Source organism: Coloeus monedula (assembly GCF_965178545.1).
Source record: "Coloeus monedula genome assembly, chromosome: 3".
Classification (NCBI taxonomy): domain Eukaryota; kingdom Metazoa; phylum Chordata; class Aves; order Passeriformes; family Corvidae; genus Coloeus; species Coloeus monedula.
Genome location: NC_138783.1, coordinates 30,570,924 through 30,598,529, shown reverse-complemented (window position 1 = coordinate 30,598,529; position 27,606 = coordinate 30,570,924). Strand labels below are relative to the sequence as shown.

Genomic DNA, 27,606 nt, shown 5'->3' with positions numbered 1-27,606 from the left:
ATGTGATGAGTTGCAACATCTTTTTATCATTGACACAGCCATTTCCAGTTGTACTTAGGTTTGGGATGCTGCAAGGACTGTATGGAAATGTAATAAAAGTAGATCATTTTAACCTTCCATGGTATGCTCAAGGCTTAGCCTACCTTGAGATTAACACCTGGGCTAGAAACTGTGCCTACAAGTAGTAAGTAGATCCCAATTCCACCTGCAGTCCAAGAAGGCTCTACATCACATGACAGGATTAAATGCAGAGCAGAGGTAGGATGCTTTGCCTGCTTACCACCAGTCCTCTGCTCTGTTCCAGCTGGAAGCCTGTTAACACTAACCTGAACTGCAAGGGAAAGCATATTCTCTTGCTGTGCGGTCATCTGTAGAAACAAAAGAGAAGGTGGTGAGCTGTAGGGCTGCATGGTGGGGTAGTGCCAAACTTCTTTCTCTGTAGCACAGCCATCCCACTACCTTAATGTTTCACTCTTCAGACTGTGAATGCAGGAACAAAGAAAGGTCTGTAGTGAGTCAGGCCAGCAATCTGCCTCCCCAACATGTATCCCATATAGCTATAAAAGACCACCTTATGCATTGTGATACCTTCTAAGGCAAGCACGCTTTTTGTAAATAAAAAAACCTTTCAGGAGCGTGTCCTGATAGCCTTGCCTATTTAGTGATAATCAGTATGTTCATGTCAGATAACATGTATGTACTAAGCACAAAAATTCTTGTACAGGATGAAATAGCAGAGAAAGAGCATATTAGGTGACAATATTTAGCTCTGTAATAGCTGGATTGAAAAGTGTCCTCCTCTTCTTGCTATGGTGTGGAAGGGGCAACAAGAACAGAATTTAGTATACAACATGTAGTGCTGCTTTCTAAATCGCCAGCAGCAGTTTTTCCATTTTGTTCTCAAATTTTAAAAATAAATAATTCTTAATGTTCCATCTGCTGTTTTGTCTCATACTGAGCACAGAATAATAAGAGAGGCTCAAAATATCATCAAGATCTCTCTTCTTTGTGCTGATAATTCACTTAGAGCTTTAGAGTGTAACAAATTATTTTCCTATTATTCTCTGAGACATGGCAGGACACAATGGATGGTAGGATTATTGCACTATACATGAAGTGCATACAACTAAATTCTGCCTTCTAGTGGCTCAGGGTAGCACTATGTAATACTGATTTCAAATAAATTCCTAACTATTCTCAAGAGAGCTAAAAAGCTGGAGAGAGCATGGCAAATTATCAGAGAATTCTTCTAGCTTGAAGCTAGAGGAAGAAAACAAACACAGTCGTTTGGAACACATAACACCCCATAACATAATCATAGTGCCAGGCAGCCTTGTCTCAAAAACTTTTCTAAACTGGTGGCTATTTGAATGTTGAACTTTTGAAGAGGAAACCCAAGCTTAAAGTGGCTGGAGGAAGTGCACTGGAATAAGGGAGTTAAGGGAATTAGGGGTACAGAATTATATCTGAGTGGGGGGTAAAATAGTTATTTTATGTCAATGTCAGTGAAATCTCACCTGGCTTATAGTAGTCATAGACATGCACTGTTGCAGCTTTCAGATTCTGCACTTCAGTATCTTGTTCCACTGAGATGTTAAGCTTCAAAGAACTCTCACCCAGCTGGAGAGAAGAATGGAGGTGAGCAGAAATGCACTGATCATCTCAAAATTACCTACGTACTAACTTTACTCTTTCTGCATCAGAGGGTTTTTTTCCTATGTTTCTAGGTTCTTCCACCCTCTTCTTCTGTGAAAAGTTTAGCCTGCTTGACCAGCCTAGAGATTTGTATTTCTGGTCTGCGAAAGTCCCCATGCAAAACACTTCAGTTGCTACTACTTAAATGGGCAGTTCCCTCTGGTCTTCCTCTTACCTCCTCCAAGTAGATTGTGATTTTGTCTGGTTTTTTCTCTGTCTTTTTCACGAGGGGTGCCTTCTCCAGCTGTATAGGAAGGCAAGAGATGAGCTTGGTTAACATCAGCTTATTTGCCTTCCCTGTTTCACAGCAGGTTTGGTATTTGTCAGTGAGCTACTGTTGTCAAAAGCACTTAGCCTAGTCTGGGGACTAGTCAGGTCTGCCTTCCTCAGCACTGAGACTGTTGGGAGCACATCAAGCCTTAGAAAATATTTTTCAGTTTTGTTACAAGTGTCCTTGGGCTGTGTTCCTACTTCCATCACTCGTAGGAAAGGGAAAACTTGTTGGTAGGAGGCTATGCTGGATCTTTCCAGCTATTGCGTGGAACACTGGAGCATGTCATTGTACAACTCCATGGGATTCAACACCACTTTATGGAATATCCCTAAAAATGGCACTGGTAACTGCAAAGGGGTCCAGTGCACCCCAGGTGATTCTAACTCGGTGCTTTTTCATCTTCTCTCTAATGTCTTACTGTGTATGCAATCCTCACTATGAACATGAAAAACTGCACCACCACTTGTGCAAGTGGAAAGCTGCCTTGTGAAATAGCCTGTTATATCTGCACTTGTAGTTACCATTCTCCATTCTCCAACAGTTCTTAAATGTTTGGATATTTCTGAGTGAGCTACATCTGGAAAATAGATTTTGATATCCTTAAGGAAAGCTGAAGGAAAAGTCTTACCTCTTTCACAGAGCTCTGCACAGGAATGAACCCTGACAGCATTTCAACCTCCACCAGGGCCATGTTACTCGTCCCACGGTCCCCTACATAACTGAAGGGGGTCAGGAGAGAAGCACATTAGATGTGGAAGGCAGCACAGCATTTCTAGGAGATACTAATGGACACTTCCAAACTTTGCCCTGCCCTACAGTGATAGGAAAGCTCAGCAGCATGTCTAACTGGTAGGACAAAGGGACAAAAAATGGTCCCCATCTATTCACTCAGTATGGAGACAGATTGTGCAGCAAATGTGTTACGGTTAATGTGGAAATGATATGCCTTCATGTTGCCCTCTCCAGCAGGTGGAAATTACCTTTGCTGTTACAGGCTGAGTGGCAACGTTGGTATTGTTCTCTTTCAGTAAGGACAGTAAGTCATGCAGAATATGGATCAAGACTCCCATCCTAGACAAATGCAGGCAAGTGAAATATGGATAGGGACTGGTGTTTCTGCTGTCTAGTTCCAGCAGAGGTTCACACTACAGAGGATGCCTCTCAGGGCTGGTTTAGCCCACGATGCCAAGAGTCTCTCAACAAGGGAGCTCAGGTGCTGGTGCTCTGGGGACTGCTGAGCTTTTCTGTGCTGCCTGAGATAGTTGCTGTGGTTCTGCAAGACACTGCCAGCACATTGCCATGCTTCTCCAGGCCTTAATTTTCCGTTAACAATCTCCTTGGGATGTATAGAGAAGAAGAGAGTCATCCCCGTGTCTCTGATTCTACAGACAGGAGGCTTTCATGGGGTTCTAGTCATACAACTGGGTTCACACTTCTTTCCACTGAAGAAAGAGCCTCAAGGGATCCCATACCTGACAGACACATGGATATCAAACTCTTTCCTGACACCATCACATTCTCTTGGTACAGTTTCCACATCCAGGACAAAGACCTCTTCTGTTTTTGGTGGTGGGATGTTATAATACAAAGTGGTCTGATGAGGGAGAAAACATCTCTGTGAAGTGCGCCAGAGTTCCCCTGAGTAAAGGACTACCTGTGCCTCCAGCTTTTAACAGATTGGTATCCAGTGCCTAACACAGTTGGACCCAAATGCACTTTCTGTTCAGAGATGTGCTGTTTAGCACATTGCATCAGATACACCTGCCAAATGCAACCCAAAACTTGGAGACTTAGCTATCTGTGATTCAAGGCCTCATTCAGTCTCATAAAAAAAAAGTTACTGTTAAGGTTCAAGGAAGCACATTAGCTAAAACACTGCCCCACAAGGAGAAAGAAGTCTAACTGTTATCCCTTGACATGCTAATAGTCAGTAGTTCTAGGTGTCAAGGGGAAAACACTGGTAAAACAATTACAAACCCCTTAAGAACAAAAAATTAGAAAAAGACAAGTCAGCAGGATGGATGATCACACTCATCGAAAGAGCAGTGTAGGCCAATCTTTCTCCACCTGCCTGGTGACTGACTGCTTCCCCAGTGTGTGTTCATCAGATACCTTATGCTCTTTGACTACATGCAAGTGTAGCCAAGCAATATGGTTCTAGTTACCTCCTACATGCATTAACAATTAATAATCGTTGTGTCCCCTTGACTAGACACTGCTTGCAGATTCTCTGAACAGAAGTGATCCAGCAAAAGAGGTTTTCATAGGGAGTAATTTGAGTTCTTTGCTGCATGGAAGGCTTACAAGTAGACCACTACCAAAACTGCCAGAAAAATAAGATGTATCCTCCTGATGGACCAGTTGTGTTGGTGTACTGGAATAAGAAGACCATGGTACCACATAACTTCTAATCTCTGCATGGGATAACAACCCCAAGAATGTTGTGTCAGAAGATGTGCAGTGTCCAGCTGCTGTAGCAGTGACATCAACAACACCCATTCAAAATAGAAGCATGTACTCCTCCTCTGTGTCTCATTACTCCTGACTTCAGATCTACTTGTATCTTAATAATGACAAGACTCTGTAGGATGGGACAGCAAAGCTGAGACATTTCTGAGAAGATACCAGAGATGGTTGCATGAAACCAAATCAACAAAGTACACCTGAGTACCTTCAAGTTTGACATGATTCTGCCTAGAAGGCAAAATCCTGCTCAGAACTTGAGGCTATATTGCGTGCTTAAAGCCAAACCTCACTTCAGTAGTCGGAGGCAAAACCTGAGAGGTCTGTTCCTTACCCATACACACCTGGACATAAACGCAGCCACTGCCCGTCGCTTGCACTGTGTAGGTCCCTGTGTCTGCAGGGAGAGATGCCTGATGCAGGACCAACTTGTTGTTCCTGTGCACATGGAACTCCAGTGGAGAAGCCCCCTTGCCTTTCACTGCCACCTTGACATCTCTGATCTCCTGAGGAATCAGGGCTGCATACTGAGCGAGGGCCTGCAGGCTGACAACCGTGTCCTGAAGGGAGAGAGAGAGCCACTTTGCTGTGGGGCCATGCAGGACAAGGCCCAGCACGCTTGTTCAGGGCCTGCAGAGAGAGCCACACTCCTCATGGCCCTGGTTCACCCTCTGACACAGGCAGGCTCTATCCCACTAAGTGCATAGGTAGGGTTTATGCCACAGGCAGCAGGATGATTTCTGTCCTTGCGAGGGCTGGGCTTAGCAGTGCCAGACAACCCTGGGTAACCCCAATTACACTACACAGACAAGAGTTTCTCCCATTTTCCCAGAGCTCATATACCTTTGTCTGCAAAGGATGGGTCTAGAGTGACATGCACATGAGAGATGTGCACATCACTCCAGGCACAACATCCTTGTCTTTCCCCCATGATTTTCCCTGGTTTGTTACCTGTGTGGAAGCAAATCCTCCAAAGGCATTTCTTTGTCCACTGAGCCAGCGCACAAGCTTGCTCACCGAGGCTTCATTGAGTGACAAGTCTGGTTTGGAGACACGAGCCAGGATGATGTAGGCTACTGTCTCAATCATGGAAGAAGACTTTTCATCAGCAGATTGTGATGTCAGTAGCTGTGCTGATGGGGGAAGAAATATGTGGAAGAGAAGAACTGTAGATCCCTGTGTATATTCAAAGTTATGTGTCCAAGATTCAGCATTTTTGCTGTTTCTGCATTTGCCTAGCATAGAGTTTTCTGTATTTGCCTAGCATAGAATACCAGCCCCCTATGCTGAAAAGCTCTAGGACTCATTTCCAGTCACTTGTACCTATTGTACGAGAACTGCTCAGTCTTCGAGGGAGAATTGCAGTCAGGCTACTGGAGGAGAAAGACTACCCAACTTACTTTGCTGGCATCCTCACTGTGCAGTGCATAGTGAAGGGCAATTTAAGCAAGACCTGGGCTCCTACCTCAGGTCCAAGCTCACAAGCACTGAATACATCTGAGTCCAGCTGAATATTTTGCTGCACTGGTAGCAGAGGACTAACAAAAATTCAGCTAAGAATTTAGCTTAATTGTGCCAGGCTTAATTGTGTAGGCATCGTCTGCAATGGTACAAATGTGAAAACCTGAAATGCTTTTAAATTCAAAGTCAGTTTTCAGAACCTTCACTTTTGAAAGAAGAACCACCAATTCACTTGTTTGCATAATACCAGCCTCAAGACTTCAGAATTTAGCTAAGGTCCTCTATGGAGAACCTTCACTATGTTTATCACAGTGGAAAGTTTTTTCCTTGTTCCATGTGTATTATCATAGAGGCAGCTCTGAACAAGTACTGTACTCAATGTGTGCAATTCTACTCCTTCCAGTTTGCCCGCTGGCTGTCCTGTGAAGCCAGCTAGCAGCTTGAGTGGCTATGCAGTGAGCAGCACTCAGCACTGGTAGCTGGTCAGGCTGGAAAATCCTCTCTCCCTTTGGTTTTTTTATGTTATTTTTCAGCCCCCAGTGTAGTTCACCATACTGCCAGAGAAGCAAATGTGGGGAAGAACTTACTAAAAACAACTTAGGTAATATTACAAACTGTTTAACCATAGGCTTAGGTGCTTTGAACACCCAGCCCAGCATCCTCACTCAGGACAGAAGTCCATTTTTTTCCCCAAGCTAATGAGACAAAAGGAAAAACCAAGCTCAGCAACACAGCAGTAAAGGTCCACCCACCCAAGGGCCCTGAGCTGAGTAGAGCAGCAATGGGGAAGCAGTCAAAAGGTTTGAATATTTCAAGTAAATGTCCTGACCAGCAGCTGAACAGACACGGTGAAACAAGTTTCCTCTGCAAGATCTGTTGTACTATGTACAGAATGCTGAAGAATTACAGGAACACCACGACACAAATAAGCATTTTAGCTGCACAAATTAAGCATGGATCACCTCTGCTGCTTTTGGTTAGAAATTGTTTCCTGGGTCTGAGAAAACTAGAGATTCTCAGAGCTGCAATAAATTATGATTTTCTGACACAAAAGCATATTTGAGAATAGCTAGATTTCCCAGAATACTGCAATTAAGTGCTATAGATATCAGACCTTGAACACAGTCATTATCTCTAGGACCCCAAAGCAACAACCTACCAGTTTCCTTCTCTACCATATCCAGGAGCTGCTTTCTCATCTCCATGTCCTTACTTAGTGTGAAGACATAAGCCATCAAGGCCTTGACATAAAGGCTTGTCTCATCAAGTGTTACATTCCTAAGGCAATGTAAGGCATTCTCCAACATGGTGTCCTGAAAAAGGAATCCAAACCAAGTGAATTTCCTCTGACCAAACAACATGTTGTTGTGAGCATCTGTCCCAGACACATCCTTGATGTATTTTAGTGCTAGCGTCTCTCCCAGGGCTGTGGAGCGCGAAGTAGAGTGATCAAAGCATCACTGACTGTGGGTTGAAAGCAAAGGTGTGCTGGACATATCATTGGGATAGGGGATTGCTAATACACTGGAGAATCCAGCTGAAGGAAGTGTCTGGTAACACACTGGCTCAGAACTGTCAGACCCGCGTGCTGTAGGTCTCGGATCCTGAAGGGTATGATGCTGGTTTTAGAACTGTACCATTAAGCCCGGAATATCAGTTCTCCTTTGCTAGAACAGCCTACACTTGTCTTGAAGATCATTGCTTTTATTTGGGGGGAGGGGGAGGCAGGATGATGCATACCTGAAAAGTAGTCTTTTTTTCCTCCTTTAGCTCTGTTTATCAGTTTAATGAAAACTATTGCCTCTCCCTGTAAGCCCTTTGTTATTTTCAGAGACAGTTGTTTCTCCTGAGATCAGCTGGGAAAAGCAAATGCTCTGCTTTGCTGTAAATCAGGCCATTTATATTAAGAACTCCTCGCCGAGTTAAAAATTGCTGATTGAGCTTATTGTGTACCAAGGTGGGAATGACAGAATCCCTCACCAGCTTAAGCTGGGTACTCCCTGAAGCCCCCAGCCAGGGAAGAAATGAATGGTGGAACATGCTCCCAAGCCCTGCAGGAGTTCAGGTGTGACTTACATTTCTCTCCAGATGGAGTTCCACCAGTGCAGCAGCAATATAGGCTGTTAATGAGATGGTATCATCCACACCGCCCTGCAGGCACACAGTCAGTCATCAGAAAAGGGCAAACCCAACCACTGCTTGCCTGTCATTGTACAGCCACTAAAACTGCATCTGAGAGAGTACAGCAACATGCTTCTAGGCATTCTTGGACAGGAAAGCACTCCAGGCTCACTCGCTGAATATTTTGAAAGTTTGGTGTTGAGGGCAGTCTCAGCCATGTTGTTCACACAGCCTAGACATCCCTTCTCATAAAAATGCATGAAGCAAACTGTTAAGCAGTTTATTTTATTAAATATGTTACAACTGTACTCTTGAATAAAGTTTTTATGATGCAGGATTTGCATACAAGAAGTTGAGCAAGTTTACATGTAATTCATCTGATTTTGAGAAACTACAGGTTGATATGTGTTAAACAGGCTTTCAGGAGCCTCTCTTCACCTCAGAGGACATTCATTCTTGGGGAAGTTCTGCTACATCCTCAGATATGAGACAAGAATACATCTAAAATGAGAGGGGGAAATTGGGCTAAGATGCTAAGAAGCATCATTCACACTGAATAGAGGAACCTTTGTAAGTGTGAGGCAGGTGGAGGTGCAAAACCTATTCCAAAAAGTTCTGTTCAGATAGAAAGCTTGAGCTGGGAAATCAGCGAGTCAGACAAGGATGAACAGTCTACATGTACACTCTGGTTTTATTTTGTACTGCATCCAAATTTTAGGAAAAAGATGTGTAACTCTTTGCTTTACTAATGTAGCAGCCTGGTTTTTTCATAAATCTGCCTTATATTTAATGTGGGCAGTTTTGCAATCTGACCAGTGTGGATTGCTTGTACCTTTACAAAGGCGATGAACCCAAGTACGGCCATACTGCACACGCACTACTCAGTACCTAGGGCATGTTCACCAAGAGTTTGGTGCGTTTCCAGCTACACTGCAGGGATCATTTGGGGAATGCCAAGCTCCAGGAGAAGTCATTTTTGGGGCAGGGGAGGGACAACTGTGTCTTCAGACAATCCTATATTAGAGCACATAGAGTATTTTGCAGTGTAAAGAGAAAAGGGAGAATCCAGACAGGGTATTCTAGACAAGCACTAAAATATAAAAGTATTTCTCATTTCCCTGTGCCCTTGTAGAGCCTTGGCACAATTAGCTGTGTTGTCTTTTGTCTAGAGTAAAAATTAAGAAAGCCCAGCAGTGTCTAAAACCTCACACAGAGGAAATGACCGCTGGTTTAGGCCATGTTCTTCATTCTGCTCTGGGAAGATGCCTTAGCTGTGCTAGGCCATGGGGACATTGCTTTGTGCAGTGGAAAAGCCTGAGGAAGCAACCCTGTGCCTCACATTGTATTCCTCCTGCCCTCACTCCCATGTCTGGCAGCCATACCTTCAGGTCATTGTTGAAGAGCTTCCCCACACTCTGGAAGCAGCCACTGGGCAGCTGGTGCTTCTGCAGCCAGAGCAGAGCACTGCGCACGTGGTCCTTATCGATGTAAATGTGAGAGCTGGCTTGTCCAAAGGACCTGGCTACAAAAGCTGTCAGCCTGTGAGCAGAGCACAGAGGAATTCCATGTTACAGCCAGGAGATGGACCAGCAAGGATGACAGGTTTAGGATGGCAATAGCAATTCTGGTCACTCACCACGTGTTGCCCTGCTCATCGCCTTTCCCAAAGGCGCTGTAGGAGCCATCGTCGTGTTTGTAGAGCAGCTGACGCTGGTAACCTGTGGCAACAGGATGTGGCTGACTGTGAGGACCTGTAGCATCTCAAAATGTATCCTTGCCACGGGAAGATGACTTCACAGCAAGAGGCTTTGCCAGGTCCTACAGTCAGAGCTGCTGAGACAAGCACATCCCCCCCAGTTCCCCCTGCATCCCACAGCAGCAGTGTGACAAGAAGCAGTTGAACAGCACCACTGAAGTGTCCATGTGGCTGCTCTGCATTACTGGAGCTGTTTGGAGCAAGTGCTGTGGCTACCTGCCCTGCTGTTTGGCACAACGGAGACATGCTCAGCCACCTCATGGCTCCCCATGTGCCAGGGAGCCCTCAGGGGTCTTGCCGGGAATAAAAAGAGCTGTAGGAGTGAGGAGCAAGGCTTTTCCTAGAGGGAACACAAATGAAACCCTGTTTGCTTTTCAGCTCTTCTCCTAGCCCTGTTGAGACTAAACAAAGCACTTTTTATGGAATGTACAGGAAGCAACAAGGACATGCCTTTGAACTCTGAGGGCAGAATGCTGTTAGCTCTCCCTCACCCCCCTCACAGCCTTACTGTTTACCCTTTGTCTTTCCTCTCTGCCACCACCATTATCTTGGGTAGGCACCCCTCTTCCAGATACATGTATGTGTTCTCAGTACATACTTGCAGTACCAGAGAAAAAGTGGGAAAGAAAAGCAGTCAAATCCTGTCCAGGCAAGGAGACTAGAAGGCTGAAATATGAGGCACATTGCAACATGAGACACAGACACTGGCACTATATTAAATTCAGATTACACTGGAGAGAATTGACATGCCCCCAGAATATGTTTTCTAAAACATGGGGAAACACTAAGCTACTGAACTCCTATCTATTCCCAAAGGCCACTCTTTATTCCATGTAACAGCAGCTGACGCCCTATTTTCACAAGGTGCTTCTGTCAGCCTTGGACTGATAAGGGAACAAACAGGCATCACATAATGATGGAAATCACTAATTATCTACACCTTTCTCAGAAAAGCAGACTTAGTACCTCAATTACTGGCAGAGACAGAAGTCGTGCTTTCTTCAGAAACACACTTTTCTTTCCATGAGAAATTTCCCTTTCCTCTGTGATACCTTCCTTTGTCACAGCTCTGACAGTTGCTCCCACTCCTGCCCTTCAGCTCCCCACCAGACCCATGCCCCACACTCTTGATTTATAGCAGCTTCATTTTGCAGCAGAAGGAAGAAGGAAAATGCTTACCTGTTGTCAGAAATTTCAGTGCTTTATTCTTAATTTCTGGGTTCAGTTGTTTAGTCTTATTCAGGTACTGGAGTATGAAGATGTTTGGTGCAAACTGGACCATGTTCTGTTCACCACAGCCAAAGGGCAATCTTAGCAGCTGGTCTAAATTTTGAAGTGCTGGACCCATGATGTCACCTTACATTTGAGAGGAGAGATGGGAGAAAGGAAAAGCACAGATGCCAAGCAGTGTGAAACAAAAGGACTGTTGCCTTCTCTAGACTCTACTGGGATCCTAAAAAAGAGCTAGTCCCTGACTGAACAGACATGACTGAGATTTCTGGTGACCCCTCCTACATTAGGCCAGCACAGAAAGGGAAGTCATCATGGTTTTGGGAGGAGAAAGGGGAGCTTGAGGGGGTCTGAAAAAATGTAAAGAGAGCTGTCATTCCTGAGTGGGTACTAAGGTGGGAAAGGAATTGCAGAAGCAAAGTAGGTGGAAATCTGCAGGGATGGTTTTGGTTCACTTAGGCGGATGGCAGTGACAGAAGTCAGAGAGGATATCATGTTTTGTGCCTTTTCCTCCAGGCACTTGGGGATCACCTGGAATCATTCCTTATGCAAGGAATAAATATTGGAAAAGATTACTTGATCTACATTCCTGAGGCAAACATCACACCCCTTAGAGATGATCTCATGAGGAGCTGGATCGATGCATCAGTAAGGCCGAAGTTTTGTGCAAGCTATTTTCACTACAGACTCAAGAGCAGGGAAAGCCTTTCTCACCAATCACAGAGAACGTGACTCGGGCAGATCCCTCCAGCACTTCTGCAGGCAGAGTCAGGGAGAACTCCTCAGAGATGGTGTTATCTGAGGAAGGCAGAACCCAGGCATTTATCCCGTGGAAGAAGCCATTCATACAAGTGTAACATCCAAGACGACCCAGGTGAACCGTAATGTGACATCAAGTCACAGGAGCCAAGACTTGCAAACAAATGCTTCAATACAGGAAATTTTGCCAGGTAAAACATTGACATGGACAAATTATAATGGTTGTTCTCCCAGACAGGGAGGGTACCACCAGTGCTTGCTCTCTGATTAATTCCCCCCCACTTCTGGGTATTTGCAGTAACCCTGTCCCTTCCATCCTGGTCTCATGATCAGTGGCAGTCAGGAACTTTTGTCCCCTACCTGCAGGACAGAGAAAGATATTTTGGGTCTTCTCTTGTAGGACACCTCCTGGCTGCAGACAAGAGAAAGAGTAGTTCAGATAGGGACGACAGGAAAGGAAGTCACCCTGCCTTAGCAGGTTTGTCTGATGTCCAAGAAGGGGCTAAGCTTCCACTTAGCATCTTGCTGACTGCCCCAGGGGACAAACCCCTGTCCCCAGGGGTTCTCTACCCTGAGATGTGACCAACCTTCACGAGCAGAGGTTTTATCACGGCGTCTCTCCCTCCTTGCAAAGGTGTCACAGCAATCCTGTTACCACACAGACTGTGTGATTCTTCCGCCACGCTGCTCACGGTGACATTCACTCTGCCTGCAGGGAGCACAAGGGCACATTGCTGAGCACTTGCAGCAGACAGCTGTATGTACGAGCATTAGGTCCAGATATGCAGACGCAGGCAGATTCCACCCCTCTTCCCACAAGCTGCCACACATCCCTCTGCCCAGCCTCACCCAGCCTGGTCGCAGTCACGTTCCATACAAGGGTTTTTGCTTCATTGGCACAGAGGCAGCTGGTGAACTGGCAGCTTGGACAGGCATCCACCTTTAGTTCTGGGGTCTCTGTGAGGGTCGTGTGGACCTGAGCGTGGTTGGATGTACAAGCACACATTGGGTTCGTGTTAGTAACAGGCACTGCACCAAGCAGCAAATACCCTGGGTCATAAAATGCGAGAGGTTGTGCTTTATGGCCCAGATGCCAGAATCTAGGGCTGCTGAGGAGCTCAGAGCTTGCCTTTGGGCTCAAGTTTTTGTTCTGACAGAGGCCATGTGACTGCGGGAACTCACTGGGGGGACCTCACCTGGATACAGTCCTTGAGGTAGTTGAAGACAGTGGCTTTTAGGCCGAAAGTCTCTCCTTGGATCACAGAGTATGGCAGAGATACATCCACAAAGAAAGGCTGGAAGACCCTAAGAGAGGTCAGAGGTGAGAAACCAAAGCCAGTATTGGCAACACAGAAGGTGTTGGCATTCCATTCTGTGATGGTGTCAGGTACAGCAACTTGGAGAGACGCTTGCCCATCGTCCCTACAGCAGGAAGAAGAGGAGGAGAACTTGCTTAGGAGCAATCAGAATACTCCAGGAGTGTCCCTGGGGAAGGAAGGCAGAGGCTGTTACCAACCCGACAGAGACCAAATCCCAAATCCAGGTCTCTGGGAAAAGCGTCCGTGGTTTTGGCTTTTCCTTGTCAGCAGAGTGAGGTTCAGAATCAGCATGGATAGCACGGCCGCCTGGTAGAAATCAAGTGATACCTCAGAAAACAGCTTGTATAGCTACAGGTGAAACTAGCTCTTCATTCACAGGCAATCTAACACAAACCACAAATGTTTTGTGACACAGAACAAGAGTGGACAGGGCTGGTGTTTCAATGAGAATCAGTGTGGGTGTCTTTGGGGAACACAGGTTTAGGGAGACAGAATTGGATAGAGTTTAGCCCCAGGCTCAGTCTGACGGATCCAAATTTGGCCTGGATCCAGGGGAGAGAGCATGCTAAAATGGAGTCACACTCCTTTAAATAATCTGTGAAAGTGCTAGCAGAGAGCACACTACATTTTATATGAAGAACACTGAACACAGGGACACCAAGAAAACATGGAGATTTGAGCTTCTATCTGGGATTCATAAATCAGGTCCATTGAAATGGACACAAGCTTAGTTGTGTCCATACACTGACAAGAAATGCAGCAGGACGGGGGTCAGTTGTCTCAGCTGCAGGCTGGCCAGAACTGGGAGAGGGGAGCCCCTTCACTCAAGGAGATGGGCATGTCTGTTCCTTACCAACCAAATTGTCTTTTCTTAGATATATCTTTTTCTCAAAGTCTGGACGCACACAGGAAACAGGTTTCTTGATTCTAGTGTTGGTAAATATTTTCATGAGTAGTTTCTGGGAAAATAGAACAGACAGCAAATCATTGATAAATAAAAGGGAATGAGGAATGCTGAAACTATCTCATGATCATGGGTATCAAATGGGGGCTGGTGGTCAGTGACAAAACACTTTTAAATGCTGCTTGTTTATATCTATATCCATAAACTTACAGACTCAGACTCTGACCAGTGCATGAGGAATGGAAACCAGATCCTGAGGAATACTGGGACCAACTATTACTTCTCATACAAGTAGCTTTCAACTAGATCTGCACTTCATAAGTCTGACCCTAGCAAAGAGACATAGTTTAAGGAATAACCATCAAGGAGACAGCACAGTAACATGCCTTTTGAAGGGAATCAGGGTCTGTGTCTGTATGGTAGAGTTCCATCAACTTAAGAAACCCATGCAATTCAGATTACACATTGGGTTGTTTTCAGTGTGTTGTTACTCTCTTCTCCTATTTTGAGGTGCTTCTACTTGCATATATTTTTTTAGAGAGCATTCTGCCAGAAGCAGCACTTCTTGCATTTCAGTTAGCAGACATGTTAACATTTTTCTGGCTATTGTGCTTGTTAGCACATTAGTTTATTTCGTTGTTTGTCTTGACAGTTAGCTATAAAGTCAAACTGTGAAAGACTTCCTTTTATTAAAACTGCTTTAAGGATGAGTAAGAAGACATTCAATGAAACACAGAGTAAAGTAGTTTGTAAATACAATAACAGCCAAGTGGTGATTGGTCAGAATATGGTGAGGTGCTCAGATATTACTGCTATATTCTTGCCACTCCCCCTTTGTAGTTATGGTAGCCTAAAGTAAATGTGTTCATTTTTACACTGTATATCTTTGTCAAATCAGGCGGTTTGTACTGTGCTTACTCAGCTTTCCCCATAGTCCCCAAATGAGCGTGGCTACACTGAACAGCAAGGAACAGATGACTTCTTGTAGGCATTCAGGACAGCACATTGGAACTCACGAGCTCAGGAAAAGTTTAGAGGAGGTGTAGGCACTCACCTTAAACAGATTATAAACATCAGCCTCACTTTGGTACCATGGTGCACCCATCCGAGCCTTTTTGTGGGGGCTGGGCTGCTGGGGCAGACAGGGATATGCCTCAAAGTCCTCCAAGTGGTAAGGCAAGCCTCGTCCTCCAACCGTGAAGCCGTCTTCAAAGACTTCCATATACAACTGCAATGGAGAAACAGAGGTGTTCAAAAGGAACTGGCCAACAAGCATGTGTGGGGGTCAAACTGTTGGGTTGTAGCCCTCTATTACATATTGTAGAACTTTGCAGCTGAGGGAGTTGGCAGTGGCACAGCTTATACTAAAGAACATAACATAAAGGACATATATAGGCTAATATATACTAAAGGACATATATCCAAGGAGTGGATGTAGACAAGCAGCTTTTAGTCTCCAAGACAGTTCAAGCCTTTCAACACTAGGGTGCAAAATTAGGATAAAATTGCGTGATTCAGTTTAAACACAAGGCATTGGCACATCTGACCTACATATTTAAGGATTATTGCTTTAAATACCTGTTAGTAGATGATGCAAGTGCTCTGCACTAGGACAGCATCCCTATGAAAGGGAACACCAGATCACACTGTGGGCCCTATCAACAGGTGTAGTGTGTCCCCCTGGATTTGGTGAAGCTTCTTTGTAACATGCTGGACTGCTATAATTTAGCTTACAACTTTGCAGGGGCCATATACCTGTTTTATTATCTCTGGTACACATTGTGGATTTATGTTAGGATTTTCAATTTTTGCAGTATTTTTGCTCCAAGGTTTTAATTCATTCCTCTGAAACATACAGCTGCTTTAAGGTAAGTGCCTCCAACCCTTCTGATTCTCAGAATCCTCTTGGGTGCTGACAAAATACTGACCACTTTTCACCAGCCACTGTGTGCTCTGAGTGCTCTTCTCTAGCTACTGTTTTCTAAAGAACTTCTCAGAACCACTGATTATGGTTATAATTCAGCAGTGGTTGGGGCAGAGGGATAGGAGGACCCTGCCAGGGCAAAATTCCATTTTAAAGGCTTAACCTCACTGGTTGGTGGAAGATGGTAGAGCAGAGATGTGGATGTGAGGAAAGCTGCTAAGCACCCTCCCTCCAAGCAGAAAGCACCAGCATCTCTTTGAAGCAGCTCTCCCTGCCTACCCCTGCAGTGCCGTGTAGCATCCACCACCCTTCAGGCAGAGGCTCACAGCACAGAGCCGATGATGAAGAGCATGACCACCCCGTAACTGCTCAGAAGAGGCTGAGGAAGGGGAATGGCAGGGCAGCCACCTAACACTGCAGCTGTCCTGGCATGTACTGTGGGCTTTCTCCCACCCATGAATGGAGGCAGAAGGCAGGCAGACATTAGGGGGTTGGACATGGCAGGCTGCACTGACTCTGTCTGCTGTTAGGGTTTGGTTGTTCTCCAGGAGGATGCTCTTGTCAACAGCTTGCACAGAGCACAGGGACCCTGGAGCAGCCTTGAGGTTCAGTCTGACTTTGGATCCCGGGACTTCCTCCTTGTGTGAGAATTCCAGCACCACCTGCAGAAGAAGACAGGTCTGGAGGCTTAGCCTTGGAGAGTGGGACCCTGAGACTCTTATATGTCTGGGTAACAGAGGGAAAGACTTTGAATAAGGTAGGGAAGGGGGATGAGGTGCTGAATCAGGCCATCCTGGAAATCCCTTGGGAAGGTTGAAGAGGCTGCAGTGCACACAGCCCTAGTCAGAATTCCTCTACCACCACACATCCAACCACCCTCTGATCCAGAGCTACCACGGGGAGCTAAGCAGACAGGCTTCTCTTCTGTGTTAGGGAGTGTATGAGGGACAGTGTGTTCCCACGTCAGTAATGGAGAATGGGGGGAGGAAAGAGTTCAAATGGGACGTGGTTTAGTCCTTGAGCAAAGCTTGCCAGTTGGTGATGTGCAGAGCAGGACTAGGAATTCAAGGAGAAGGAGGTTACCTCTCTTGTTTCCCAGCCAAAAATACTGGGCATCTGATTTTGCCAGCTTATACCATTTGGATGAGGATAAAACAGGACCAGGAACCACAGCAGACCATAGCATATCAATGATGCTATCACATTCCTTGTGTGATTTCTGCTCACCTTATGTCTAAAGCACTTTTCTACTTCAAACTGCTCCACATCAGCCACCACCTCTCCATCCGAGAAGATCGCATACACCAGAAGCTTGATGTCAGGCAGGAAGTCATTGCCAACAGGCAGAGTCAATGAGAAGGAGCCCTGCAGATCTGCACAAGGTAGCAGCAAGGAAGACAGGGACAACATCCAAACAAATCAGCTCATTGGAGTGGGACACATGTTAAGAATCAAAAGAGGAGACTTAATAATTTCTACCTGCAGGTAAGAACACCCCACACAGACAATGTCACAAATTAACAATAAAGCAAGCATACCACCCATTTCTTTCTCCAAAGGTACAAGTTAGCAGCAAAGTCCTAAGATTGGATATTAGATCAATTAGACAAGACAGAAGGAGGACAGTTGCCTAGAAAGACACTGAATTGAGAGGAGATTGTGTTGGTCTTAGGAGAAGGATCACCACTAAGAACTCAGTTCAACATTTCCCACCTGTGGATAAGAGTAACACCTGTAGACAGAGTCACTGGAGAGCGGTCAGTTTTCTGGGGTGTGTTATGGGGCACTTAATTTCTCATGTTTTTTACTCACTCTCATGGTGGGTAATTGGCACCTTCTTCTCTCTGCTGAAAAGGATCTTGCCTTTTGCTATCACCTGAAGAGCAAAGAGAAACCCCATTCAAGGGTCTGAATTCTGAGAGCATGAGAAGAGTGTGAAAAGAATACAAGAAGAGAGAATGATGTCTGACAAATGTTGCCCCAGAAGTTCCTCCATCAGAGCATGATTTCCAGAGCTCTGCAGCAGAGATGGTGATGGTATAGCTGGGTAGGACTTGAGACGTGTTGGCTAGGCCATGAGAAGGTGTGGCTGCTTGGAAAGCCAGAGGTACATCTGAAGCTACAGGCAGCTGCTCTTAAGACCCAGCGAACTCAGATCTTTGCATTACTAGGATAGAGAACTTTTTGATTGTATGAGTGAATACAGTTCAGTAACCAAGATAGTCATAATCTCTTGGCTAGGCTGTAGTCACACCCTTGCTATGACTCACTTTCTTGAAAGTGGACTTCATCAAAACACTATTACATAGCTCTGGTGTGCATCAAGGCCCTGTGCAAGGGCCTTTCAAGCTTTTCCCTGCAAAGATACAGGTGGGGGGATGTCAGCTGCCCCAGAGATTGCCTCTTAGTTCTTAGACAGATTGCCCCAGACACAGATGGACATCTGGGTCACACCTTCTGGGCAGAGTTCAGGCTAGCCCTCCACTGTCATCCACGTGAACATAAAGTAGGGCAAATGGCAGCCATCTATCGCCCAAGCTTAGGTCAAGACATGGATAACAAAGCAACACAGCTGGGGGCTACAAGCAGGTCCTGGAACTGGAAAGCAGGTGAAGGTTTGGGAAGAACAGAAGTCATAAACTGACTGCCTAGGAGTAGCTTTGCCCTTCCTTTGAGTATCTCTGTGCTCTGAGAAAAGGGTAAAATGCCAGTAAGCATAACCTTGCCCTGAGAATCAGCTCTCTTCTGTGCTCACCAAGTAGTAGAAATCAATGTGGTCTTCTCCAGGGCAGAGTTTATTCTGGGAAAGGATATAATCCACGTGCACTTCCTGCTCTTGATCACAGGACATCACATCATTCTTGGCCTTGATCTCAAGGAAGCTGTTGCTCTCAGAGTAAAAAGGTTTCAGCCAGTGGAAGCTGTCCTCTATTTTACTTTCAGGAGAAAATGGACTGTCTTCAGTTGGAGGGGTGTAGGTACCCTTCAAGCCCATAAACACAAGGTGGCAATAAAATTAGTATCAAGTGATGCAAGGGAACTTGTACACCTGCTAAAACCCTGTTATCACCTGAGCTGATGGCAGACTGCACACCTGTAGGCTAAAAATAATAATTTGTTGAAATGTCATTTTAAAGTCTCTTACAAGATTTTCTCTTACGAAGTTTTAGCAAAAATCTAAGCCTAGTAGATTTGACCACAATCTCATTTTTCCTCCTTTATCTTTTCATGGGACACACCCCACACCAGACAAAAGATTTTCAGTGGCTGATACTCACCCTCAGAGAAACCATCGTGCTGTTCCAGCTGGTGGTATCCAGTGTGAAGTGAGCTTCCCCCTTCTCATCTGTGAGGAGTGACAGATGTGTCTCCTCATCATTGACGTCAATTATTAGATGGACTGTTTCATTTCTGAGGGGAGAATTTGCACTGTGGCAAAACATCTGTAAGGAAGAGGAGGAAGTAAATACCCTGTTGTGCCAGACTCTGAGGCACTGCCAGTGCTTAATATTAATTGCTTCTATCACTGGGTTCCCTCAGCCTTTCTAGCTTTCAGACTGGTTGGAAGGATCCAAATAAAAGTCCAATAAATACACAAAACCAACAATTTGAAGCTGTTCAGGACTTGAACAAAATGGTAATAGAGGCAAATGAGACACCTCTGTTGGGGGAAAAGGTGAATTCCTCAGATGCTGAGCTGCTTTTTGGACAATGCTGCAGGATCTTTGATGATCAGAAAGAGATTTTTCCCCAACAACTTAACACTTGCTGTTCCTTGTCCTCCATGCTGGGGTCAGTACTGGCCCAGGTGAAAGTGTTTCTAGCCCCAGGACAGCAGTCCTACCATCACCCAGGGGACCTGAGTCAGAAATGACTGCCAGTGAACTGATATGTAAGTCTTTAGAGATTTCTGCCAAGTTACCATGAGCATTTATCCAAAGGGAATGTTACGTGCCTGCTGACGCCACCCCCGTCCCATATGCACAGACTAGATCCAGAAGCTGCTCCTGGGGAAGCCTCCAGAAACTGCAGCTGGCCCCAGAATTCCAGCCCAGGAAATACACTATGATAGGATGGGGAGAAAAAAATTTCTTCTACAGGAGGCTTCACTCCTAGTTTCTGGGTGCCAGCAGAGCAGCATTTACTTTACTGGAGACTGTTGCTTTCTGCCTGCGAAAGGTTATATCTATGATGTGTTGTCAGCAGAGAAGGGATCCATGAGTGTTACCTTCCCTGTGTATGGTATCCCACGTTTGTAGAATGGATGGAGGTTGATAAACTCTATAGATTTCATTATTGTTGCGACAGGAATTAGAACATTCTCCACAGAATGTGCTCCTGGGTGGGGAGATGAAAAATCTGTTGAATCCTAAGTAGTACTCTTAGGGAAGCAGAAGACAAAAAGGCACTTCAACACTACCTACAACATCTACAAGCTCTAAAATTAGGCGAGAAAATACCTTCTTCTAGGATACAATTCCCTCAAGCTTTCTGGGCTTCCTCCTTCATGACATGATGCATTGCAGCCTATAAGTATTTATTTATATGTTTATTTGTTTATGTTTTTTGAAGATAAGGGGAAACTAGATGACTGTTTAGTTATAAATAGTCCAGCACCCTGGTGTCCAGGCAATCACTGAAAAGTTATACACATGCTAAGGGAGGTGAACGGTGGAGAGGATTAGGAAATCTGGTGAAAACAGATGGAAGAGGCACTAGAATAGAGATTATTACCATGACAGATTTGGGAACCTTCGAATTACTTTTTCAAAAGAAATTCCACTGCCACAGAAAGACCAAAACCAAAAATGTTGCCTGTGAAGAAGAGAATGCTCCACATATTATCCAGTACCTGTTCCATTTTCCACCAGTTTTCCTACTGCAATTACATGGCTGTCAGCTTCATTTATTTCCAGAGCTTCTGTCTTCACTGTGAAAGTAGCGCAGCCATCCTTATTTGTCTGCAGAGAGAGAGGAGAACAGAGAGAAAGAGCATGGTGTGGAGGAAGAGAAACTATTCCATAGATGCCAGGCAATCCTAAAGAAATATTTCCAGATATTTTCGGAACAGAGAAAAGCTCACAAATCCTAACTGCAGAAACCCACCATGGATAGCTTAGGCAGAAAAGAAAATCAATATGCTTGGATTAAACAGTCACCAAAAAAAGTGGCAAAAAAAAAAAAAAAGTACTTAAAGCAAATCACATAAGGGTTAATTATGTCACAGACAAACTCAGGGGACTGGATTCAGCCCAAATCCCTTAGCTGAGAGAGCATGAATTTCATTATGTGAGCTAAAGGTCTCCCTGAAATACTATGGCCCTGATGAATAAAGCCTGACAGTGTGGCTTTCCAGACATGACCATTCCTGTGACATGGCCATATTAAACACGGGCATCCTGCCAGGTACAGATGGTAAGAGCTTTGCCAAGCATTGAGGCAGAGCCCGGGTACGGGCAGTGCTTCTAGCCAGGCCTGTGAAGTGCTCCTCAGAACCTTCCAGGGCCTCTTACATGCCATGTGGAGCTGGCATTCAGCTGGTGTTTTGCACAGCTAAGACTGTACAGCATTCCAGCTGGAGTGCATTTTAAAAGATGTGGAGATCCAGCTAGATTTTTATATTCTGGCTCATTGCTGGCTGGTCTGACATTTAGAAATATTTTCCTGTGGCTCTCAGGCCAAAAGAGCTGCATCTGAAACCCGTGGGAAAAAAACAAATGTGAAGCTTAACCACAAATATATAATGGACACAGATGGGAAGAAAGTGTAACCAGCAGTGGACATAATTTCAGACCAGACACTAGCAAGCTTAAGGTGACCCATTGTGCAGGGATACAGCAAGAAACAGGGCATGGATCCACAGCCCATGTGATGCTCTGGTAGCCTGCTTATTGGTGGGAGTGGTCACAGGGCTGAATAGGCCAGTGATCTGAATAGCCCCCACCTGATGGAGTGATCTGAGTGCATCCAATATGATACAGACCCTTGGAAAAGGTGCCAGGCACCACTGCTTCCCATAGCTTACACCTTGTCCCAAAATACAGAGTCAGGTATGCGCAGCTAGAGCAGTAAATCAAGCAACAGGGTTCTGGGAAGAGGAATCAATGGATCTTGTCCAGCAACTGGGAAGACACCAGACTAAACAGGCTGGTGCCCACCTGAGGTGTATTGAGGCAGGTTAAGGGGGCAGAAACAATCCCAGCACACGGTACTCATTACTCTCCTATTTGTTCACCTACCCAGCTGTTTTGCTTCTGAATCGCAGAACTTGTAAAACTGTCTTCCATGGCCTGGGAGAATGTCATAACAGTAATTTCTATTTTCCCTTCAACAGGCTTCCCATAAGTATACCTATGTCAAAAGAGAGAAACATTCACCAAAAGACAGTCTGCTGACTGTCAGCAGAAATAGTGATCTAGGACACCTCCCATCCTCATCAGGGGAAGTGGAGCCTGGAGAGCTTTGATTTGTACCTTGTTTGCTCATGCTTTAAAATCATTTTGCATCCCTCTCCACCCACTATACCCAGCATCCTTAGTGTCCTTGAGTCTCACAGTAAGTGACCAGGTGTGAGAAGGAGCCCATTCCAGAGAGTGATCTGCCTCCCCAAGACACAGGATAATGCAAAAAGATCATACTGATGAGTGGAAGACCACTTCTTGTTTATGAGCACTCTGGAGGTGACAGTGGAGTCAAAGGGCAGAGATCACAACAGTATCATGTACTCACTTGCCACAGACCTCCAGCTGAAATTCCTCATCTGCTGTAGTGATATGTGGAGGGTGCTCAATCTTCATCTCAAATTTTTTCAGCACTGTATGGAAGAGAGTAAGATAAGGATGGAGGAAAAAAAGAATGGATGGTATGGATGAGTACGGACACTGACAGAAGTTGTGTTACAGCTGCAGTCCAGATGAGGGAAAGACAGTAATGTCCCCAGTTCTTCATCACCATGCTGCAGTAGGGTTCCTCCCCCCAGCCACACCAGGCTGTGTGTGCTGCTACAACTGCACGTGGGACTGCTTTCTACTCCAGCTCAGTTAAGATTAAACACTTAAATGGCACACGGTTTTGTCTTTACCAATGCCAGTTAATGGGACCAATACATGATCCCACTTCCCATTATAGCAGCTGACTGGAATGGATGGCAAACCTGGCCTAGAAAAGGGTGACACAGACCCATCCATCCTTGTCCCCACTCTGTTGTTCTCCCAAGGCAAAAGGTGGGATGAACATGGTTGCATCACCCTGCTCTCTCCTCCAGCTACCCACACTGCTTCTCCCTCCCCTCTGATGTTCAAGCCTCACCGTATTCCTTAACAAAAAAGGTTTTTTGAGCCATGTGCTGCTGCACTGAGATGGTGTACTTCCCAAGGGATGCTTCGGAGGCCAGGGGGAAGGATAGATCCACAATGCCATGATTTGACTTTACATTCAGCCACTCAGCAATACGGTTGTATTCAGGATCCTGTTTGGGAAAGGACACACAGAGCCACCAAGTCACGTTGGGAGCACATGTACCTGGCAGGTCCAGCCATACTCAGGCACAAGGAGGCACTACAAGGGCTTTACCTTGACCCAGTAGAGAGGACTCCAGATCACCAGGAGAGATACCTTCACTTCCCTCCAGTATTATTTTAGTAAGCTTTGGAATTACAAAGGCTGCCAACAACAGTAAAGCTACTGGGAAGTGACAACATCATAACACCATGGGAAGGAGAAGCAGCTGTGCTGCATCTATTGAGTGCTTCTCCCTGTCTTCTGTGCTCTGTGCAGACAGGGCATTGGGCAAAGGTTCAGTACTGCCCTGTCTTTTGCTGAGCTACATGCACCACAGAGCTACTGGTTTGAATGAAGAACCCAGGCTGACCATGTAGAAAAACCTTTGGCTGAACCTGAACTATAATCATATCCTTATGAATTTGCAGCACAACTCTGGGAGTGAAAGATTACAGTAGAAGAGACAGACATATCCCTTTGGTCACTTCTTTGTCACTTACCTGCAGCCATATCTGGGAATACTGTAAAAACAAGAAAAACACAACCTTAGTTTTGTAAAACACCATCCATGTGAACCAGTATAAAGAACTCTGCCTGACATGGGTCCCTGACCAGAAATGTCTGCCCCATCCAGACCCCACAGTATGTCTGCTCCTCCCTCTGTGCCAGCTTACACTGGTCTTTCTCCAAATGACCAGTGATTAAGTGGTTTCCTCCAAAGATAATTTGTTCTTATGGTTTAACAGGTATGAAGGGAGATGTCTCTTTCATGAGCCTCTCAATGTGTCTCATGTTGAAGTTCCTACTTCCAGAAAGGCACAAGGTGATACTTACCTCATTTTTAATGACCTTAAGGTTCTCATTAAGGTTCACAATTCGAAATTTCACTGTAGATATGAAGAAAAACATAGTAAAGTATTTTGGCTGCAGCATGTCCTTCCACAAACCTCTTTCTCCTTTTCTGTGCTCCAGTATTCATGTCTCTCTTTTTACCTCAGAGATAGTCAGGTCTTTTCCCAAACAGCCTTCCCCAGCATCTCCCACCCCCGAGGGCTTTGTTTGGGAGGCTTATATGCAGCTGTGTGCTACAGAAACCCACTGCCTGTACGAGGAAAGATTACAAAGTTGGGGTAGACAGTGGGGTTGTCTGTAGTGGGGTCTGTCTGCAGTCCATTTATATTGTGAAGACTGTGGGGTAATTCTCTGTAATTTTACAGCTTGGAACTGTCACTCTAGGTTTTACTCAAATATGAACGACAATCTTCAAAAAACAACTTGTCCAGTGTCCTGGAGAGTCCTGGCTTTCCCTTTAGGAGTCATTAGAGATATGACACCAAAACAACACCCAGGAGCAGGGGGCTGGGAATTTGGTGTAGCACACCTTGGAGAGGAACATCCTGATTCAGACTGTTCCTAGAAACATTGGATAATAGAGATCTGCTTTCTTCCATGTCCAGCAACCTTAGCTTTCTGCACTCGGTGAAATCTTCCCTCCAGGTGTGGCTGCTACCCTGGCCCTTCCCTCCCCATTTCCATATGCTGCCTTCTTGCCTTACCTGTTTCTCCAGGTTTGTATAAGCCCTTGTCTGTCTCTATCAGAATTATATTCTTCTGAGGCTTGACCAGAACTTTCTTGTGACCCTCAAAGAGCACATTGTCTCCACTGTGGATCAGGACATGCAGAAAAGCCACTTCCTCTGGCTGTCAGGTTTAAAAAAACCAACAAATTACCTCAGACTACAAAGAGCTTGAAAGAGAACCAGAGGCACTTGTCCTTCCAAAACCTCCAGTGTCCCCCTCCTCCTTTCATCTCCTGTGATTTAAGTCTCTCATTTCCCTAATCATAGTCTTCTTTTTGTTGTCCAGCTTCTTCATTCTTTTTTCTCTGCCTTTCTGCTTGTCGTATTTGTCTCTTTTTACATTTCTTTTTCCTCTCTACTATCTTTCCCACCCTGCATCTCCAATATTAACGTGGCTCAGGCACAGGAGAGGCTGAAGCCCTCTAATCTGTAAGAGGAGAGGCAGACAAGAGACATATCCTACCTGTGTCTTGGAATCATCTGTTTTCTTGGGAATTAACATGAGGTCTGGCACCTAGGTTGATTGACACAAGGAAATGGAAAAAAATTCATCAGAGACTTTGCATCTTATCCCAGATATAAGACATCATCTCACTGTTAAAAAACCCCAAACTTCAGAGTCCAAATTCTTCTGTATGATTCTGTAACCCACTTGTGATTCTAGGGAGAAGCAGCCACTGCCTTGTTCATGAACTTAGGAGTGAAGTGATTGACATGTAATTCTCCCAGGTAACATAAATGTGAGAGTTTTATGGAACCAGGTAAAACCATAGGAAACTCAGATCTGGAGTACTGGGAGGTAGGATACTGATCAGGCAAACACAAGACATCTCAGCATCAGAAAGACTGAGCTCAGCAGGAGAAGGATTTTTGGGTGGTTTTTATTTTTTGCCAACAGCAGACTTCCTTGGCTTTCCAGAATCAGGACTTGCTCTCTCCTAAGGGCTGGCACCAAACTCTTGGTTAATCATTGTCGTGCTGATGTAAAACCCAAAAGTTCCTACAGCCCCTCCTTGAATCCTGCTGAGTCTGCAGGACAGTCAGGGCATAGGCACAGTGACTTTGTGCAGTGCTGAGGAAGACAGGGGCAGTTTGTAGAGCCTCAGCACCACACACATCTCCATGGCTCTCCAGAAATGTAGCTGAGGGTTCTGTAGTCAGTGTGTCCAGATAAGCTAACTAGAGCAGTTAGCAATGCAGGAACTCAAGCCACTCCAGAAATACCCAGATTGTCTCAGTGAAATTCGGTTCATTGTGGGTTCAGCGCCGTCACAGCTAAATTCAAGCAAGCTCAATGTCTATGCAGACTGCAACTACGTCTGGCAATGTAGATGCAGCTTTAGAGCAGAATGGTCCTCTTGGAGCCGAAGGGGAAAGCTCCTGAGGAAACAAGGATGAAAAGAAGGTACTCCCAATGCACTGACTTTTGCTGTGATATACAAGCATCTTTGGGAACAAAACACTGAGTAAACTGAAAGTAAATGTTCAGCACCACACTTTAAATAGGATGAAATGCGCTGATACACATCAAAAGAACAGATTTTTTTCTACACAGGAAAGATTCCCTACTTTCCTAGACTCCAGGACACTGTTGTATTTTGCCTGGCACTGGTAGGGAAATATACTTTATCTGCTTGGAACCTATGGCAAGGAAAAGGACAATGTACCCAGAGAAGTGCTGTGCTCTTGTATGAAGTGAAGGTGAAAGCATCCACTGTCAAATCAGTAGCCACATCTACACTCACCTGGAAAGTGATGCTCTGAGAAGTGCCTGGCTTCTCCACGTCCTGCTCCACCAGTGTGTGATTCTGGGTTTCTGTCTGCAAGGTGACAGCCAGGTGGATGGCCTCAGTTAGGGAGCTGAAGTGAATGTAGAGCTTCTCCTCGTGGGATTGCTGAATGATAGCAGGGAACACCACCATATAGTGACTAGAAGAGAGCAGTACATGTTCAAAAACAAGTCAGAGGGCTGAGGTGGACAGGCCAGAATCCATCTCTGCTGCTTTCATGAAGAGGCAGACCAAGGACCTGAAGTGTCTGGAGGACTGCATTGAAGGAAGTTTAGCACTTTTAAGCAGCTTTCCAAACCAGAAAGGAGGAATATGCCCAGTGTGAACTCCCAATTTCTCTGTGTCACCACCTTGCCACCAGCCAGAACACAGCTGCCCATGCACAATGCTCCAGTTGCAAGTACACAGAGCAAGGCTGTGTGAGGAATGAAGCCAAAGACTCAGTGGCTGAGGCATAAGGCTTCAGTCCTCACACCAGATTTCACCCCCACCAGCACCAGATGAACAGAGGCAAAACTCCTGTGGCCTCTGTAGCTTTGGGGTGTGTGCAGTGCAGTGCCTGCACAAGTCAGCACCAGGGGCTGCCCCTGCAGCGGTGCTCGATGCCCAGGACTCTGCAGGAGCTGCTTCTGCTCAGCCTCCCTGGGAACCAGGCCCCCACCATCCAGCTCTGTGATGCCAAAGAGTGCAGCCCATCAGCACCACCCTTCAATGACAGACCCTTCCACCAAGCCCCCCAAAATCAAAAGGAGAGAGCCTCACGGTTCCAGGCTTGCTGCAGCTGCCACTGGGAATAGGGCCAGGGCTAAGAGGAGCACTGGTGCTCCCAT

General features: G+C 45.5%; 1 protein-coding gene across 1 annotated transcript; it reads right to left on the bottom strand.

Moving 5' to 3' along the window:
* Positions 1-321: 321 nt before the first annotated feature.
* LOC309570779 (alpha-2-macroglobulin-like protein 1) lies at positions 322-27,606 on the bottom strand (the record flags this gene model as incomplete). Its single annotated transcript, XM_082277792.1, has 36 exons — positions 322-368; positions 1,518-1,620; positions 1,871-1,939; positions 2,598-2,688; positions 3,442-3,563; positions 4,777-4,992; positions 5,384-5,565; positions 7,053-7,206; positions 7,970-8,044; positions 9,397-9,553; positions 9,651-9,732; positions 10,950-11,126; positions 11,715-11,798; positions 12,120-12,171; positions 12,347-12,468; positions 12,609-12,735; positions 12,956-13,181; positions 13,276-13,384; positions 13,932-14,037; positions 15,037-15,210; positions 16,422-16,568; positions 17,134-17,279; positions 17,719-17,782; positions 18,662-18,889; positions 19,185-19,349; positions 20,135-20,244; positions 20,759-20,867; positions 22,146-22,257; positions 22,636-22,720; positions 23,215-23,374; positions 23,907-23,927; positions 24,241-24,293; positions 24,963-25,107; positions 25,450-25,500; positions 26,732-26,915; positions 27,539-27,606. The coding sequence occupies 36 exons, from the start codon at positions 27,604-27,606 to the stop codon at positions 322-324; spliced, it is 4,323 nt and encodes a 1,440-aa protein (XP_082133918.1).